Raw genomic sequence first — 14,785 nt, 5'->3', positions numbered from 1 at the left:
GGAGAGGTATAAATACTTTTTGAGTCATAAGTGCTTACAGTGTTCACAGACACAAAACACACACACGCAGACAAAACACACACAGAGCCATGTAAAGCCAGACACATTATATAAGCATGAACACACACAGATGAGCACACATATGCACATTGCACACACATGGACTCTTACATTGGGCATACACGTGTGCACAATTGAGAAACAGCATGTGTGTTGACACATGGAGACGTATGTAAAAAATAAATAAAAAATCAACCATGCAACTAATGAAGAATGGATGTGACTGCCAGTTAGTTACATACATAGCCTAATCACACACACAGGGTGTTTGCAGACTAATCAGCAATATTATAGATGATTAATTATGTCAGACAGCAGTTGTATGTGTGTCTGTATGCGTGTGTTTGGCTGGCAGCACAGCACTGTGAGCTTTGGATATCTAGGACAGCAAGTTTCACTGACGGTTAAACAGTCCTGACACACACACACACACACACACACACACGCCCCTAGTCCTGTCACAGTGACTTAACTGGAACTATCCTCATCATCACCATTTTATGTGTATGTGTGTCTGCGTGCATGCTTGTGAGGGTGCGTGGGTTATCCTACCTGGTCAGAGACGTTGTACCAGCTGTAGTTGAAGGGGCTGGGCCGGTCCTCTGGAGAAAGAGCCACCACCACCAGGTTGTAGCAGGCCCTGGACATGTAGAGCAGGATGACTGCAGCCCCGATGGCTGTAGCCTGGCACACTGACGTACCCTACAGGGAGAGGTAGGAAGGAGGGAGAGGGGAGAAAGAGAGAGAAGTATAGTGAGTATTGTTCATGTACTGTATGTTACCCCTCTAGAGAAAGGTATGTACAGTTCCTTCAGAAAGTATTCCTACCCCTTGACTTATTCCAAATATTGTTGTGTTACAGTTGCAATTCAAAATGTATCACTTTTTTTTATACCAATCTACATACAATAACCCATAATGACAAAGTGGAAAAAATGTTTTAGGAAATGTTTGCAAGTTTTTTTGAAAATGAAATACAGAAATATCTCATTTACATAAATATTTACACCCGAGTCAATACATTACAGCTGTGAGTCTTTCTGGGTGTCTCTAAGAGCTTTGCACACCTGGATTGTACAATATTTGCATATTATGCTTGAAAAAATTATTCAAGCTCTGTCAAGTTGGTTGTGGATCATTGCTAGACAGCCATTAAGTTTTGCCATAGAATTTCAAGCTGATTTAAGTCAAAACTGTAACTAGGCCACTCAGGAACAATCCATGTTGTCTTGGTAAGCAACTCCAGTGTATATTCGGCTTTGTGTTTCAGGTTATTATCTAGCTAAACGGTGAATGTCTACCAGGGTCTGTTGGAAAGCAATTCTGAACTAAGTTTTCCTCTAGGATTTTGCCTTTGCATAGCTCTATTCCGTTTATTTTTATCAAAACAACTCCCTAGTCCTTGCCGATGACAAGCATACCCATAACATGATGCAGCCACCACCATGCTTGAACATATGAAGAGTGGTACTCAGTGATGTGTTGTGTTTGCCCCAAACATAATGCATTGTATTAAAGACAAAGTTGATTTCTTTGCCACATTTTTTGAAGTTTTACTTTATTGCCTTAATGCAAACAGAATGCATATTTTGGAATATTTTTTATTCTGTACAGGCTTCCTTCTTTTCACTCCGTCATATAGGTTAGTATTGAGGTGTAACTACAATGTTGTTGATCCATCCTCAGTTTTCTCCTATCACAGCCATTAACTCCTTTCGGACTGGGGGGCAGTATTGAGTAGCCTGGATAATAAGGTGCCCAGAGTGAACTGCCTGCTACTCAGGCCCAAAATAATATGCATATCATTAGTATATTTGGATAGAAAACACTCTGAAGTTTCTAAAACTGTTTGAATGATGTCTGTGAGTATAACAGAACTCATATGGCAGAAAGAGAAAAAATCCAACCAGGAAGTGGGAAATCTGAGGTTTGTAGTTTTTCAAGTCATTGCCTATCGAATATACAGTGTCTATGGGGTCATATTACGCTTCCTAAGGCTTCCACTAGATGTCAACAGTCTTTAGAACCTGTCTCAGGATTCTACTGTGAAGGGGGAGAGAATTACAGATGTTTGAGTCAGGTGTCTGGCAGCATGCCATGAGCTTAGTCTCACGCGAGCCCGTGAGCTGCATTCATATTAATTTTCCTTTCTAAAGACAAAGGAATTGTCCGGTCAAAACATTATTGAAGATTTATGATAACAACATCATAAAGATTGATTCTACACATCGTTTGACATGTTTCTACGAACTGTAATATAATTTTGGGGAATTTGTCTGAACTTTTACCTGGACTTGCCCGCGCCTCGTGAGTTTGGATTTGTGAACTAAACAAGTGAACAAAAAGGAGATATTTGGACATAAATGATGGACTTTATCGAACAAAACAAACATTTATTGTGGAACTGGGATTCCTGGGAGTGCATTCTGATGAAGATCATCAAAGGTAAGTGAATATTTATAATGCTATTTCTGACTTTTGTGACACCTCCCCTTCTTTGGAAAATGGCTGTATGTTTTTCTGTGACTTGGCGCTAACCAAACATAATCGCAAGGTGTGCTTTCGCCGTAAAGTATTTTTAAAATCTGACACAGCGCTTGCATTGAACTCCGTAACTGTTTTAAAGTCACCATTCGCCACATGGTGAAATCTGGGTGTCCTTCCTCTCCGGCAACTGAGTTAGGAAGAACGCCTGTATCTTTGTAGTGACTCAGTGTATTGATAAACTATCCAAAGTGTAATTAATAACTTTACCATGATCAAAGGGATATTCAATGTCTGCTTTTAATTACCCTTCTACCAATAGGTGCCCTTTGTGAGGCATCGGAAAACTTCCATGGGCTTTGGGATTGAATCTGGGTTTGAAATGGACTGCTTGACTGAGAGACCTTACAGATAATTGTATGTGTGGGGTACAGAGATGAGGTAGTCATTCAAAAATCATGTTAAACACTATTATTGCACACAGTGTGAGTCCATGCAACTTATTATGTGACCTGTTAAGCAAATGTTTACTCCTGAATTTATTTAGGCTTGCCATAACAAAGGGGTTGAATACTTATCGACTCAAGACATTTCAGCTTTTCATTTTTAATACATTTCTAAAAACACAATAGCTCTTTGACATTACGGGGTATTGTGTGTAGACCAGTGACACAATCTCAATCTAATCCCTTTTAAAAGCAGGTTGTAACACAAATAAAATGTGGAAATAGTCAAGGGGTGTGAATAGTTTCTGGGGAGAATGACTGTCCCCTTTACTTGAAGCATGGATAGGGTTCAAGGTTGATCGCGGTAATGCAGGCATTGTCAGCAGAAAATAGGATCCCCCATTATAGTGAATGGAAAAATGTAAAGCTTCATGTTTAATCTTTGTGTAAAAAATGTATATACACTACCGTTCAAAAGTTTGAGGTCACTTAGAAATATCCTTGTTTTCCATGAAAACATAAATTAAATTAGTTGAAAGATGAATAGGAAAGTGTCAAGATGTTGACAAGGTTATAAATAATGATTTTTAATTTAAATAATAATGTCCTTCAAACTTGCTTTCGTTAAAGAATCCTCCATTTGCAGCAATTACAGCCTCGCAGACCTTTGGCAATCAAGTCTAGGAAATCTGAAGAAATTTCACCCCATTCTTCCTGAAGCACCTCCCACAAGTTGGATTGGCTTGATGGGCACTTCTTACATACCATACGGTCAAGCTGATCCCACAACAGCTCAACAGGGTTGAGATCCGGTGACTGTGCTGGCCACGCCATTATAGACAGAATACCAGCTGACTACTTCTTCCCTAAATACTTATTGCATAGTTTGGAGCTGTGCTTTGGGTCATTGTCCTGTTGTAGGAGGAAATTGGCTCCAATTAAGCACTGCCCACAGGTTATGGCATGGCGTTGCAAAATGGAGTGACAGCCATCCTTCTTCAAGATCACTTTTAACCTGTACAAATCTCCCACTTTACCACCACCAAAGCACCATCACATCACATTGCCTCCACCATCTTTTCATTTTTTCTGCCTCACGAATGTTGTTCTTTGTGATCCAAACACCTCAAACTTAGATTCGTCTGTCCATAACACTTTTTTCCAATCTTCCTCTGTCCAGTGTCTGTGTTCTTTCGCCCATCTTAATCTATTATTTTTATTGGCCAGTCTGAAATATGGCCTTTTCTTTACAACTCTGACTAAAAGGCCAGCATCCCAGAGTCGCCTCTTCACTGTCGACGTTGAGACTAGTGTTTTGCGGGTACTAAACTCAGCAAAAAAAGAAACATCACTTATTCAGGACCCTGTCTTTCAAAAATAATTTGTAAAAATCCAAATAACTTTACAGATCTTCATTGTAAAAGGTTTAAACACTGTTTCCCATGCTTGTTCAATGAACCATTCACAATTAATGAACATGCACATGTGGAACGGTAGTTAATACACTAACAGCTTAAAGACGCTAAGCAATTATGGTCACAGTTATGAAAACTTAGGACACTAAAGATACCTTTCTACTGACTCTGAAAAATACCAAAAGAAAGATGCACGGGGTCCCTGCTCATCTGCATGTCTGAGGAATGCTTGCAAGGAGGCATGAGGACTGCAGATGTGGCCAGTCCGTACTGTGAGACGCCTAAGACAGCGCTACAGGGAGACAGGACGGACAGCTGATCGTCCTCACAGGGGCAGACATGTGACAACACCTGCACAGGATCGGTACATCTGAACAGCACACCTGCGGGACAGGTACAGGATGGCAACAACAACTGCCCGAGCTACATTAGGAACGCACAATCCCTCCATCAGTGCTCAGACTGTCTGCAATAGGCTGAGAGAGGCTGGACTGAGAGCTTGTAGGCCTGTTGTAAAGGCAGGTCCTCACCAGACATCACCGGCAACAACGTCGCCTATGGGCACAAACTCACCGTCGCTGGACCAGACAGGACTGGCAAAAAGTGCTCTTCACTGACGAGTCAAGGTGGTGGAGGGTCCGTCATGGTCTGGGGCAGTGTGTCACAGCATCATCGGACTGAGCTTGTTGTCATTGCAGGCAATGTCAACGCTGTGTGTTACAAGGAGTGTGGTACCTTTCCAGCAGGCTCATCCTGACATGACACTGCAGCATGACAATGCCACCAGCCATACTGCTTGTTCTGTGTGTGACTTCCTGAAAGTGTGTGATTTCCTGCAAGACAAGAATGTCAGTGTTCTGCCATGGCCAGCGAAGAGGTCGTATCTCAATCCCATTGAGCACATCTGGGACCTGTTGGATCGGAGGGTGAGGGCTAGAGCCATCTCCCCCAGAAATGTCTGGGAACTTGCAGGTGCCTTGGTGGAAGAGTGGGGTAACATCTCACAGCAAGAACTGTCAAATCTGGTGCAGTCCATGAGGAGGAGATGAACAGCAGTACTTAATGCAGTGAGTGGTCACACCAGATACTGACTGTTATTTTTTATTTGGACCCCCCCCCCCCCCCCCCCCCCCTTTTGTTCAGGGACAAAATATAAAATTTCTGTTAGTCACATGTCTGTGGAACTTGTTCAGTTTATGACTCTTGTTGTCTCTCTCTCGTCTCTTGTTGTGTTCATACAAATACAGTGCCTTGAGAAAGTATTCGGCCCCCTTGAACTTTGCGACCTTTTGCCACATTTCAGGCTTCAAACATATAGATATAAAACTGTATTTTTTTGTGAAGAATCAACAACAAGTGGGACACAATCATGAAGTGTAACGACATTTATTGGATATTTCAAACTTTTTTAACAAATCAAAAACTGAAAAATTGGGCGTGCAAAATTATTCAGCCCCTTTACTTTCAGTGCAGCAAACTCTCTCCAGAAGTTCAGTGAGGATCTCTGAATGATCCAATGTTGACCTAAATGACTAATGATGATAAATACAATCCACCTGTGTGTAATCAAGTCTCCGTATAAATGCACCTGCACTGTGATAGTCTCAGAGGTCCGTTAAAAGCGCAGAGAGCATCATGAAGAACAAGGAACACACCAGGCAGGTCCGAGATACTGTTGTGAAGAAGTTTAAAGACGGATTTGGATACAAAAAGATTTCCCAAGCTTTAAACATCCCAAGGAGCACTGTGCAAGCGATACTATTGAAATGGAAGGAGTATCAGACCACTGCAAATCTACCAAGACCTGGCCGTCCCTCTAAACTTTCAGCTCATACAAGGAGAAGACTGATCAGAGATGCAGCCAAGAGGCCCATGATCACTCTGGATGAACTGCAGAGATCTACAGCTGAGGTGGGAGACTCTGTCCATAGGACAACAATCAGTCGTATATTGCACAAATCTGGCCTTTATGGAAGAGTGGCAAGAAGAAAGCCATTTCTTAAAGATATCCATAAAAAGTGTTGTTTAAAGTTTGCCACAAGCCACCTGGGAGACACACCAAACATGTGGAAGAAGGTGCTCTGGTCAGATGAAACCAAAATTGAACTTTTTGGCAACAATGCAAAACGTTATGTTTGGCGTAAAAGCAACACAGCTGAACACACCATCCCCACTGTCAAACATGGTGGTGGCAGCATCATGGTTTGGGCCTGCTTTTCTTCAGCAGGGACAGGGAAGATGGTTAAAATTGATGGGAAGATGGATGGAGCCAAATACAGGACCATTCTGGAAGAAAACCTGATGGAGTCTGCAAAAGACCTGAGACTGGGACGGAGATTTGTCTTCCAACAAGACAATGATCCAAAACATAAAGCAAAATCTACAATGGAATGGTTCAAAAATAAACATATCCAGGTGTTAGAATGGCCAAGTCAAAGTCCAGACCTGAATCCAATCGAGAATCTGTGGAAAGAACTGAAAACTGCTGTTCACAAATACTCTCCATCCAACCTCACTGAGCTCGAGCTGTTTTGCAAGGAGGAATGGGAAAAAATGTCAGTCTCTCGATGTGCAAAACTGATAGAGACATACCCCAAGCGACTTACAGCTGTAATCGCAGCAAAAGGTGGCGCTACAAAGTATTAACTTAAGGGGGCTGAATAATTTTGCACGCCCAATTTTTCAATTTTGATTTGTTAAAAAAGTTTGAATTATCCAATAAATGTCGTTCCACTTCATGATTGTGTCCCACTTGTTGTTGATTCTTCACAAAAAAATACAGTTTTATATCTTTATGTTTGAAGCCTGAAATGTGGCAAAAGGTCGCAAAGTTCAAGGGGGCCGAATACTTTCGCAAGGCACTGTATTTACACATGTTAAGTTTGCTGAAAATAAACACAGTTGACAGTGAGAGGACGTTTCTTTTTTTGCTGAGTTTATTTCGCTGCCAGTTGAGGACTTGTGAGGCGACTGTTTCTCAAACTAGACACTAATGTACTTGCCCCCTTGCTCAGTTGTGCACCGGGGCCTTCCACTCCACTTTCTATTCTGGTTAGAGCCCGTTTGCGCTGTTCTGTGAAGGGAGTAGTACACAGCGTTGTACAAGATCTTCAGTTTCTTGGCAATTTCTCACATGAAATACCCTTCATTTCTCAGAACAAGAATAGACTGACGAGTTTCAGAAGAAAGGTGTTTGTTTCTGGCCATGTTGAGCCTGTAATCAAACCCACAAATGCTGATGCTCCAGATACTCAACTAGTCTAAAGAAGGCCAGTTTTATCTTTAATCGGAACAACAGTTTTCAGCTGTGCTAACATAATTGTAAAAGGGTTTTTCTAATGATCAATTGGCCTTTTAAAATTATAAACTTAGATTAGCTATTTATTTTTTTAATTCACCTTTATTTAACCAGGTAGGCCAGTTGAGAACAAATTATCATTTATAACTGCGAACTGGCCAAGATAAAGCAATGCAGTTCGACAAAAACAACACAGTTACACATGGGATAAACAAACGTACAGTCAATAACACAATAGAAAAATCTGTATACAGTGTGTGCAAATGAAATAAGGAGGTAAGGCAATAAATAGGCCAATAGTGGTGAAGATATTATAATTTAGCAATTTACACTAGAGTGATATGTGCAGATGAGGATGTGCAAGCAGAAATACTGGTGTGCAAAAGAATAGGAAAAACAAAAATGAGAATGAGGTAGGTAGTTGGTTGGATGGGCTATTTACAGATGGCTGTGTACAGCTGCAGCAATCAGTAAGCTGCTCTGACAGGTGACGCTTAAAGTTAGTGAGGGAGATATGAGTCTCCAACTTCAGTGATTTTTGCAATTCGTTCCAGTCATTGGCAGCAGACAACTGGAAGGAAAGGCGGCCCAAGGGGGTGTTGGCTTTGGGGATGACCAGTGAAATACACCTGTTGGATAGCGTGCTACTGGTGGGTGTTGCTATGGTGACCAGTGAACTGAGATAAGGCGGAGCTTTACCTAGCAAAGACTTATAGATGACCTGGAGCCAGTGGGTTTGGCGACGAATATGTAGCGAGGACCAGCCAACGAGAAAATACAGGTCTCAGTGGTGGGTAGTATATGGGGCTTTGGTGACAAAACAGATGGCACTGTGATAGCAAATTGGATGCAGTCTGAGTAAAGTGTTGGAGGATATTTTGTAAATGACATCGCCAAAGTCAAGGATCGGAAGGATAGTCAGTTTTACGAGGGTATGTTTGGCAGCATGAGTGAAGGAGGCTTTGTTGTGAAATAGGAAGCCGATTCTAGATTTCATTTCGGATTGGAGATGCTTAATGTGAGTCTGGAAGGGAAGTTTTCAGTCTCTTTTACCAGACACATAGAATATGTGGACAACTACAAACACCTAAGTCAGAACCGTCCAGAGTAGTGATGCTAGACGGGTGGGCGGGTGCCGGCAGTGATCTGTTGAAGAACATGCATTTAGTTTTACTTGCATTTAAGAGCAGTCGGAGGCTAAGGAATGAGTGTTGAATGGCATTGAAGCTCGTCTGGAGGTAAGTTAACACAGTGTCCAAGGCAAAGTCTAGCTTTTTCAAACAGACATTTGCATCCTGTAGCACAAACGCCAAGAAGTTCTGGGACACTGTAAAGTCCATGGAGAATAAGAGCACCTCCTCCCAGCTGCCCACTGCACTGAGGCTAGGAAACACTGTCACCACCGATAAATATACGATAATTGAGAATTTCAATAAGCATTTTTCTACGGCTGGCCATGCAGGATGCAAATTTCTGTTTGAAAAAGCTAGACTTTGCTTTCTTAACTGCCTGTATATTGGTTTCCTAACTTCACTGAAAAGTTGCATATCGCGGGGGAAATTCGATGCTAATGTAGTACGCCACAGGATGTTTTTGTGCTGGTCAAGGGCAGTCAAGTCTGGAGTGAACCAAGGGCTATATCTGTTCTTAGTGCAACATTTTTTGAATGGGGCATGCTTATTTAAGACTGTGAGGAAACCACTTTTAAAGAATAACCAGGCATCCTCTACTGACGGAATGAGGTCAATATCCTTCCTAGCCGGGCCAGGTTGATTAGAAAGGCCTGCTCGCCTAAGTGTTTTAGGGAACGTTTGACAGTGATGAGGGGTGGTCGTTTGACCGCGGACCCATTACGGACGCAGGCAATGAGGCAGTGACCACTGAGATCCTGGTTGAAGACAGCAGAGGTGTATTTAGAGGGTATGTTGGTCAGGATGATTTCTATGAGGGTGCTCGCGTTCACGGATTTAGGGTTGTACCTGGTTCCTTGATAGTTTGTGTGAGATTGAGGGCATCTAGCTTAGATTGTAGGATGGCCGGGGTGTTACGCATATCCCAGTTTAGGTCACCTAACAGGGACTAGTCTCTCAGTCCCTGCCACTGAAAAAAATCCCCACAGCATGATCCTGCCAACACCCTGCTTCACCATAGGGACAGTGCCAGGTTTCCTCCAGATGTGACGCTTGGCATACAGGCCAAAGAGTTCCATCTAGGTTTCATCAGACCAAAGAATCTTGTTTCTCATAGTCAGAGTTCTTTAGGTGCCTTTTGGCAAACTCCAAGCAGGCTGTCATGTGCTTTTTACTAAATACATTTTAGAATAAGGCTGTAACGTAACAAATGTAGAAAAAGTGAAGGGGTCTGAATACTTTCTGAATGCACTGTATATATGGTCATTTTTAGATATACAGGGTAAAGTTGATAATTTTATAATGAAGACAGCAATCACTTTTGCGAGGCACACTGCTAGGACTAGGACTCTTGGAAGATTAGTCCAAATGGGGACTAAAAGAGATCCAAATCAAATCAAACACTGCATGGCCAAAGTGAGAGGAAAATATCATTACGTAAAAACTTCAACACCATTTGATTTTGAGATGGCGGTGAAATCCAAAGTTGTGCTATACACACATAGGCTACGTCATAGCTAATTTGTAAACGGCAAGTATTGATACATTACTAGCTAAAACACAGAATCAAAGTCAGGAAACAAAAAAAAACATAGGCTACATTATCCCCCCTCTAATCTGATAGTGGTGAGTTACCCACCCACACACGCTCAGACAGATCCAGCTCAGAGGCGCAGCTTGAGCTCCATCAGCAGCAGTTTTTCATTTAGAATGGAAAATTGTGTTTATGCAACAAATGTTAGAGCATCAATTCATTCTTTAATCAAACTGAATCACACAGAATAATTTCAAACTAAAAAGTATCATTCCTGAGGTTTGATTTGAATAGGGCAATCTATAAGCACAGACAAATGATTTCGAGGATCTGAAAGGATTAGGTATGGAGGAATGGTCTAAGATCCCTACCAATGTGTTCTCCAACTCTTAAAACATTTTCGAAAAAAGCTCAGGGTTTCAAAAATGTTGACCACTATCTTTTTTAAATGTTTGTTTTATATTACTTGTGAAGCAATTGAGCAATTGTATTAGTATAACCCCATTTGTTTTGCATATAATATAGCTCATTATTTGAATTATTTATTTTACAGTCATTTTTGCTCATCTTTATCAATGGTGTCAATAATTTCAGACCCCGCTGCCTTCAGAGAGTATTCACACCCCTGGACTTTTTCCCATATTTTGTTGTGTTATAGCCTGAATTTAAAAAAATAAAAATAGATTTTGTGTCACTGGCCTACACACCCCATAACATCAAAGTGTAATTATGTTTTTCAAAATTTTTACAAATTCATAGAAACATTTAAGCTGAAATGTCTTAAGTCAATAAGTATTCAACCCCTTTGTTATAGCAAGCCTAAATAAGTTCAGAAGTAAATATTTGCTTAACAAATCGCATAAGTTGCATGACTCATTCCGTGTTCAATAATAGTGGTTAACATGATTTTTTAATAACTACCCCATCTCTGTACCCCACACACAATTATCTGTAAGGTCCCGCAATCGAGTAGTGAATTTCAAGCACAGATTCAAGCACAAAGACCAGGGAGGTTTTTCAAAGCCTCGCAAAGAAGGGCACGACTGGTAGATGTGTAAAACACAGATCCTGAATATCCCTTTGGGCATGGCAAAGTTATTAATTAGGCTTTGGCTGCACCCAGCCACTACAAAGATACAGGCATCCTTATTAACTCAGTTGCCAGAGAGAATAAATTGGCAAACACATCACTGAGTACCACTCTTCAAGTATGGTGGTGGCTGCATCATGTTATGGGTTTGCTTGTCATCGGCTAAGACTAGGGATACTTCTTGGTCCTACTTGAGACATCTGCGTCTCAAGTAGGCACCTGGAAATGCAAATGCGCTACGCTAAATGCTAAATGTACTCGTTAAAACTCAAACGTTCATTAAAATAGACATGTAGGGTATTGAATTAAAGCTACACTCGTTGTGAATCTAGCCAACAAGTCAGATTTTTGAAATGCTTTTCGGCGAAAGCATGAGAAGCTATTATCTGATAGCATGCACCCCCCAAAATACCAGCACGACACGTAAACAACAGATTTTGCGGTAGCCGGCGCTACCCAAAACGCAGAAATAAAATATAAAACATTCATTACCTTTGATGATATTCTTTGTTGGCACTCCTATATGTCCCATAAACATCACAAATTGGTCTTTTTCCCGATTAAATCCGTCCATGAATGCCCAAAATATCCATTTGTATGGCCTGTCTGCATCACGAAAAAAGCTCTCTTCCAACACACAACGTCATGTTTAAAAATGATATAAGTTGCCTATATTCTTTGACAAAAAACTTCAACCTACTTTTATAACCCAACTTTAGGTATTTGTAAACGTTAATAAGCGATCAAATTGATCACTGGGCGATCTGTATTCAATAGCAGCTACAAAAGAAAACAGTGTCCATTTTTCAATCTTCCAAAATCGATTGAGGTAGGCTGGATGGAATCAATGATCTATTCGTAATGTCTCAATGGATTTTTGTCAATGAAAATAACGTTTTTGGCATCCGTCTCCATATTAAATTTGGTTTCCTTTAAATAATCCATGAAAGGGGCGCATGGATACTTTTTTCAGATTTCAGTGAGCAGTTTTTCTTGCGCTTTTCGATGAAACACACGCTCTGTTATAGTCACAGCCGTGATTTAACCAGTTTTAGAAACGTCAGAGTGTTTTCTCTCCACACATACTAATCATATGCATATACTATATTCCTGGCATGAGTAGCAGGACGCTGAAAAGTTGCGCGATTTTTAACAGAATGTTCGAAAAAGGAGGGGGTAGGATAAAGAGGTTAAACAATTTTTCTTAAATAAATGGAATACGCACAGGCAAAATCATAGAGGAAAACCTGATTCAGTCTGCTTTCCAACATACACTGGAGACAAATTCACATTTCAACAGGACAATAACCTAAAACATAAGGCCAAATATACACTGGAGTTGCTTACTAAGATGACATTGAATGTTCCTGAGTGGCCTAGTTACAGTTTTGAATGAAATCAGCTTGAAAATCTATGGCAAGTCTTGAAATTGGCTGACTAGCAATGATCAAGAAGCAACTTGACAGGGCTTGAATAATTTTTAAAACAATATTGGCCAAATATTGTACACTCTAGGTGTGCAAAGCTCTTAAAGACTTGCCCAAAAGGACTTACAGCTGTAATCACCACCAAAGGTGCTTCTGCAAAGTACTAACTTAGAAATACCTTTGTAAATGTGATATTTATGCATTTAATTTTCCAAAAATGTGAAAAAATGTCTAAAAACATGTTTTCACTTCGTCATAATGGGGTATTGTGTGAAGAAGGGTGACAAAAATATATGTTTAATCCATTTTGAATTGAGGCTGTAACACAATACAATGCGGAATAAATCCAGGGGTATTAATACTTTCTGAAAGCACTGTATGCATGTATGGGGTAACGGCATGAACAAACAGGACACGGTTCAATACCAATCAGATACTTATTGTCTATCTACCTAGCTACAAAATCAACAACTTTTACAGTTGCTAGTATTTAATCCCTGCTTGCAAACCCAATTTGATAAAGATTAAACGTTTAATAATTAATTGATTGGTTAAGTGACTGATTTGTTAGTTGGTTGATTGGTTAAGTGGCTGATTGGTTGACTGATTAAATGATGTATTAGTTAATTTGTTGATGGGACTAAATGACTGATTGAGGACGGTCCAGTACCTTGGACTCGAGGTAGACGTTGGCAGAGGACATCTTGGCGATCTTGAAAATGCACACGGCCAGCGAGACGGCGCAGAGTACGAAGAGACTGTCATTGACCAGCACCCGGGCCAGCACCACCTGCCTCACCTCTGCCTCGCCCACGTCGCCCCCAATGCCACCCTGCACCAGCATGGCGCATGTTAGGTTCACCACAAGGAAGAAAAGGCTGGAAAAGGTGAACGCCAGGCGAATGGGCACCCTGTGCAAAAAAACACACAATTATAGGTGGTACGACAAAATATTTAATTGTTGTACTGGTAAGACTTCCCTGTAGCATTGTTTCCTGATCATAGATTCGTTAGTGTCACACCAAAGAGTTCAAAATATCTGACCCATATTACCGGGGAAATCTCTTTTTTTTTTTTTCATCCTGTCGTGGGTCATAAAACTACATGCAAGGCGCATTTGTTTTACAACTTGTTTAGTCATGTTTGTTTTCCTGATTAGCTAGCTTGCTAACAACATCAGTATATCCAAACACTTGGAGGGACAGAAATCAAGGAAGGGATAACTTCAGGAGAGATGTATTTTTTACTCTATTATTTACTTATTTATTTTACCTTTATTTAACGAGGTAAGTCAGTTAAGAACAAATTCTTATTTTCAACAATGGCCTAGGAACGGTGGGTTAACTGCCTTCTTCAGTCTTGCATGTCGTCATCAAACATGGCGCTCTTATAGACAGTGTACATTTTTCAATGCAACACACCTCAATATAAAAATAGTGCTTTTAGATAATGTAGAAACCTAATATTCCACAAATTACTTTTTAATTTCAATGACAGGTATTTATTTGTACCAACATTTTAGCTTTTTATAATAAGCTAATGTATTGACAGGGTTACACATATGAGTTTCTAGGGTACAGCATGTGCTTTAGAAGTAGCTACAATTAATACAGGCTTGTATTTCAATCGATTTTGGGAGCACCAGCGCTATCAATTACTGTTTTTTATTTAGAGCCCTTTACACACAACATTACAATAATTCTACACAACAATAAATTGACCATAAGCTTGAAACACCCCAAACCCATCCTACTGCATTGGCTCACTCAATCTTCACAGTTCCCCCTCTCTCTTTATCCCCTAACTCTTCTCCACTCTTCCTTTAGACCCTCCCCCCTTGCAGGATGTGTGAGTGTATTTGTGTATTAGTGTGTGTATTAGTGTGGGTGTGTGTGCCGTCG

The 14,785-nt window shown here is 40.7% G+C and overlaps 1 protein-coding gene across 3 annotated transcripts in view; it reads right to left on the bottom strand.

The window, feature by feature from the left end:
- LOC110505224 (G protein-coupled receptor 137Ba) overlaps positions 1–14,785 on the bottom strand; it is a 60,791-nt gene that overhangs the window by 18,289 nt on the left and 27,717 nt on the right. For all 3 annotated transcript variants that reach the window (XM_021584313.2, XM_021584314.2, XM_021584312.2), the window contains exons 3-4: positions 13,555–13,795; positions 613–762 (exon numbers count right to left, since the gene is read on the bottom strand). In XM_021584313.2, the coding sequence (XP_021439988.2) occupies positions 613–762; positions 13,555–13,795 (391 nt within the window). The remainder of the gene's footprint in view (positions 1–612; positions 763–13,554; positions 13,796–14,785) is intronic.

This window comes from Oncorhynchus mykiss, chromosome 25, assembly GCF_013265735.2.
Source record: "Oncorhynchus mykiss isolate Arlee chromosome 25, USDA_OmykA_1.1, whole genome shotgun sequence".
Taxonomy (NCBI): domain Eukaryota; kingdom Metazoa; phylum Chordata; class Actinopteri; order Salmoniformes; family Salmonidae; genus Oncorhynchus; species Oncorhynchus mykiss.
The sequence above is the reverse complement of the archived record's forward strand: the minus strand, read 5'-3'. Positions and strand labels throughout refer to the sequence as shown.